Source organism: Belonocnema kinseyi, chromosome 2, assembly GCF_010883055.1.
Source record: "Belonocnema kinseyi isolate 2016_QV_RU_SX_M_011 chromosome 2, B_treatae_v1, whole genome shotgun sequence".
In the NCBI taxonomy this organism is placed as follows: Eukaryota; Metazoa; Arthropoda; class Insecta; order Hymenoptera; family Cynipidae; genus Belonocnema; species Belonocnema kinseyi.
This window is the reverse complement of record NC_046658.1, coordinates 88,959,349-88,964,893: the sequence shown is the minus strand read 5'-3', so window position 1 is coordinate 88,964,893 and position 5,545 is coordinate 88,959,349. Positions and strand designations below refer to the sequence as shown.

The window sequence follows — 5,545 nt, the reverse complement described above, 5'->3', positions numbered from 1 at the left end:
AAGCTATCTAAGGATGGTACTATAGAACGCCACCTCAAGGTAGGCCTAGTGGCGCCATCTCTTGGTCAGGCCGGAAACTTATCAATCCACCCTCGTAAAACGTGCTATAATTATAAAAGCGAAGTGATGTAATAAAAAGACGAAATATATCAAATGATAATACCTTAAAACAGTTTTAAAAAAGTCGATTCCGTGTCGCTTTCCAAATGTGAGTTCCATGACCTTAGCTCACGTAACCTCAAAATATTTATTCTTCTTCTAACTTATCTACAAATCTACTTCTTTTCAAACCGTTTTAAGGTATGACAATTTGATATATTCCGTCTATTATTATATTACTTTACTTTTATAATTATAATACGTTTTTTATGCAGATCTGACAAGGGAAACCAGCTGCGTTTCCGAAACTTAATCGTTACGAGTTTTTAAATAAATTTTTACTATTAATCTGAAAGTTAACAAACTATTGCAATAAATATTATGTGAAAAACAATTTTTTTTGTGGAAAAAATTCGAATTTTCTATTTGTTGAACGAAGCTATTTATAAAAATCATGAATAATACTTGTTGACAATACTTTCTATTTCAGTGAATCCGTTGAGATGCTTTCATAAAAAACAAACAGCAACATTTTTTTTCTTGCATGGAGCGCTTCACGCACCGCGAGTCGGGTTCTTCTTTTTCAGTATACTGTGGGTTGTTTTTCTTGAGTTTTCTTGTAGTTTGAAGTTTGAAGGGTGATAGTCAGTGGTTAATGGGTTTTTTCACTTGATTTGCATAATTTGTTCAGCTAAAGCCTACTTGTACGGAGCGCTTCGCGCACCGTGAATTTGTTTCTTATAGTAGTCATAACTTTTTCCAGTACTTTGTGGGCAGATTGTCTTACTATATTCTGTACAGCTTTTTCATAATTTCACGGAGCGCTTCACGCAATGTGAATTTGTTTCTTAATTGGTTCATAATAATTTTCTTTTGGCAACTTGAAATTTTGATTCTTGCTATGAGGAATCTTTGGGGATGGGTGGCACTTGGCGCTGTGGAGATATTTTACATTTGTAATCTTAAGACATATTTCATAACATTTCGCTTGTGAATTTCTCAAGAGGGAAGGGTAAAAGAAGGGAATTTTTGTGATTGATAATTGTTGTGCTGTTCTGAGGTTGATTGTGCATAGGGACCTGAAAGTTTAATTGTAATGCATGAGGTTGGGATCTCCAAAACACTCTGGGGTTGCAGAGGGAGCCTGAAGCTCTGATACACACACAGTCAAAAAAACAAAGTAGTATAGATGGGACGTGAAGGAGAATGGAGGGAGCTCTGTGAGGAGGCTGAAGGAGCTCTCCTTCCTGTCTCTTTTCCTCCTATCTCGAATGGAACACGTATCTCAATGAGTCGACCCAAAGCTCGTTTGTGTGGGTTGGTGTCAGCTAGCAGTATCATTTACTCCTATTGTTTGAGCATTGCCAGTGAAGATGTAACACTCTTTACATCTTTTTACAGACTTATCACAATTAAGGTGATCTCAAATTAATTCGGTCTAGATTATATTGCATGTGCGGCCTCTTATGCGAGTAACTGATGTGAAAAAAACAATTATGAGACATTAAACATCTTGTTTGAGGGAGGTTCGTTCTGCGCCCTTATCATATTGGGTGTATGATCGGTCCTTTTCCAAACTATGATTATTTTGAAGATATTTTTTCAATTCACAATTTGAGCTGATTAGTGTTTTTTCAGATTTTGCATAGTTTGACTACAAAATGAACCTTTTGATTGAAAAATATTTTTTTTTTCTTCTATAAAATTTTACTAGCAGGCAAGTTTTCCAGTAGAAGCGATTGAAGATACGATCGAAGTCAAGCACTTTGAGAGTAGGAAACAAGCTCCGGAATCCAGCCCCTTCACTGAAGGTGTTTGGACGAGAAAATACGTGTGCAGTACGCTGGAAACGGCTTACACACGAGCCGTGTGTGCACACACACAGAGCACCTACCAATCGCTGGCGATCTGTCGCGGTGCTATGGTGTGAGCTGGATACGTAACGTTCACCTATCGGACCGCCACTCTAGAAGCAGAGATTTTCGACGTTGCCAATTTGGTTTATTATATTATTTAATTATATATCTATTTACTTAAATTATGTTATCCACAATATACACATAAATAACTATGAAGCTTGTCAGAGATATCAAAAATATAAAAAATATATTACTTTCTAAAATAGCTTTGAATACCGGCTTTTTTCCAAATGATAAACACTACACTCTTTCTGTAAACACACCAATATTGGCAATGCCGCAAACTTCTGCTTCTCGAATGCTAGTCCGATAAGTGAACGGTACGTAGACAGCTCGCACCAAGGCTGCATGACAGATCACACGCGATTCGTTAGCGCTCTGTGTGTGTGTGCACGGACGGCTCGTGCGTGAGCCGTCTCCAGCATACTGCACACGTATTTTCTTGTGCGAAAACCTTTACGACTACAACTTCTCGCTCCGCGTTCAGCGAGTCAGACGAGTTCTTGAGTCACACGGACACATAACAAAAAGATGTGTAGAAAGAGGTGGGTCTGGATTTCTCGAGCCGACCGCACGCTTCGAAATAGGCGATTTACACCTTACTTTGCAGCTTGATAAAAATTTCAATTTTGCAGATAGAAATTTGATTTTTTTTTTAATATGAAAGAGCGATTTAAAAACTCGATGGCATAAAAAAATGAAAATAGAATTTTTAATCCTAAGGTCCCTTTCTTCATGGACGGTCACAAATGCAAGTTTCTAGTTAAAAATGAATCTCCTTCGTTTGAGGATTCAAAAACTAACTTTTTTTGATAATTTTGGTTGAACCACTTTTTTTAGAAATGATTATGATGTTAAATTCACATGTTCAGTTGAAAGCTTCTCTCTCCGTTTGAATGTTCAACTATTTTAGTGAAAATTGATATTGTTATTTGAAATTTCAACTGCGTGGGTAAGAATTAAACAGATTATTATAAATTTCATTTTTTGTATAAAATTTTTATTTACAGTTAAAAATTCATTTCTTTGGTTAAAAGTTTAACTATTTTTTCAAAATAGATATTTTTAAAATTTTAAATTTAACTACGTAGGTACCTCCCCTTGGGCTGTCAGACCTTGCAGTTGGCGGAGAGGCTTAAGCGTGTGGGACTTAGGGTTCAAACCGATCTCGGCCTGCATTCGTATGTATTTGGATAAAAGAACCCCTATTGACGGCCTCTCCTGGGTGGTTTGAAAAGGATCTTTATAAACGGGCCATCTTAGCATGCATGAATGTGATATAATGGAAGGGTGAAAGAGCCTAGCTAACATGGGCCTTCTGAATCCTAAGTTGAGGTCCCCCCGGACCGATCTTCAGTTTTTGGAATCAGCACAAGATCGACCTGTAGCCCGCACAGTGACCAAGAAACAGCCCGCCGTTTGTATGTTGGCCTTCGAACGGGTATTCATTGTCTCGCTCAAAGCAAACAGCCCCTAAGCCATGAGTGTAGTGTGATCGTGTCCGTGGCACTTTGGTAACTGGAGGTTACGAAGGTGTCCTAACGGCCCCTCTGGGGCACTGGACGACCTTCCTAAGTAATCATTCTTACCTTTGCATGCGGAGCTCTGCAGGGGCGGGCCTTTTATTTTGTTGGCTACTCGTGGGAACCAAAATGGACCACGCAAAAATAAATCCAAAAGAAGAAGGAGAAAGGGTGGTAACGGAGGATAGAAAGGGGTTAGGCTATGGAAAAGGCAGCGGCCAATGGTGCCCCCAAAAGAAAAAAAAACATCAACGGTTTCCTGAAAAGGAGACTGAAGAGGCAAGCAGAGCCGGCTAGTGGAGTAGCTGAATTACCTGGAACATCGACGACCATAACGCCGATAACCAGCATTTAGGCTCAGACGGCAGAAAGGGGGTCGGAGGGTACCCCACCGGGAAGGAGGGCTCAATCTGTGAAGAGGCATAAGGCAGCCCAGCAGCCGACGAACAGATTGTTGGCGCTGGCTGGTTTGACAGTCGCTCAGAAGGCTGATTCCCTGACAATGGTGGTAGCGGATACGAGCCAGTCTAACTCGCCGCTCTTTACAGAGCAGTTTGAGCTTTTCAGCAAGGCTACGTGGAGGGCGCTCGAAAGAGTCTAGATCAATGAACAAGAATCAAGACCTCTTTCCATAGGGGAGGGATCTTTGTATTTGTGAAAGCCGACCCAGCAGCTTAAGCTTGGCTACAACAGGCTGTGGTCGAGATAAGGTCTTGTGAAGGGGAATTTCTTAAGATGGGTGGAGTTGAGTTTCTCCGAAATATGGCGAGGGCTATGGAGTGGTGTCCGGGTAAACTGGACGATCCACTTGTGGTAGTCCGGCGGTTGGAGGGATTTATTCCCACACTTAACACAGCGACCTGGCGGATCTTCAGGCACTATAGGGCTCAAAAAGATGATACAGCGGGAGGAATCAAACATCTCCTTTTTGTACAAATTCCTGCGTTTCAGACGAGGGATCTTGCGATCCTCAACAACAGGCCCTTCAACCATTTTATACAGGTCAACTTTAAGGTTGCCGGCCAGGGGCAGGAGGAGCCTGTCGGTGTACGGAAACATTGGGAACATCGGGAACTTCCGAAATTTCGGAAGATCCTAATACTTTCTCTATTATAAATGATGAGAAAGTAAAGATTTTTAAATTCCAAAAAGTTTGACTTTATTTTCTTTAATTTGCAGTTCAGTTTCGTTTACTTCAACTGAAATTTTTTTTAAATGTCAATCACTATGACAAATTTTTACGAACCCGGAAAAATTACGAACATTTTTTCCTATTCACCTTCATTTTTTGAGACAATAAAAAGGTAATATTGTAAAAGTTTTAAATAGGCCAGGTCACCTTGAAAAACATGTCTTATTTACAAGCTGCTGCCTCCAAATGGAAAAACCAGAATTATCCGCAAACTTCATCTATCTAACCTTAGATTATTCAGGTTAAAAATAATTCTTTTAAAATGTATGTATAGAAAGATATTAATTTCATGAGAAATGAAATTGAAAATGTTAAAACTGTAAAATAGTTTTTTCAGGTTCATTTATTATTAAGCATATTGTTGTTAAAAAAAAATTATCACCAATTGCGCACTTTTAGTTTTATTTGGTTTTAAGATTTAAATAAATTTCATTTTCCTCTTAGTTTACTCTTATTATTTCTAAAATTATCTTAAAATCATTTAGATTTTATCTTGATACTTTTAGAAATTGTTTGAATTGCTTTAAAATCTTTTTAAATCTCTCGTTAAAATGAATTTTTCAAATTTAGGAACTGATTTAAATACTCAGAAATATTCAGAAAATATTGATATATGTTATTTTAAAACCTTTCAAAATTGTTAAAACGCTTCTACACTATTTTTTCGAAAATATTTAAAAATCGAAATTTAAAAAAAAAAATTTCATCTCTTTGTTACGCAGTTGACTTTGACCTACTTGCGTCATAGATTTAGGTAATCCCACACGTATCCGCTAGACTATAAGTAGGACCATACCTATGGTCTCGAGTTC

General features: G+C 38.3%; 1 protein-coding gene across 1 annotated transcript in view; it reads right to left on the bottom strand.

Annotated features, from left to right (window-relative positions):
* The window catches only part of LOC117182892 (proline-rich protein 2-like), a 72,745-nt gene extending 68,853 nt beyond the window's left edge, over positions 1–3,892 (bottom strand). The window contains exon 1 of the mRNA XM_033376007.1: positions 3,856–3,892. Coding sequence (XP_033231898.1) covers positions 3,856–3,892 — 37 coding nt within the window. The remainder of the gene's footprint in view (positions 1–3,855) is intronic.
* Positions 3,893–5,545: the final 1,653 nt, after the last annotated feature.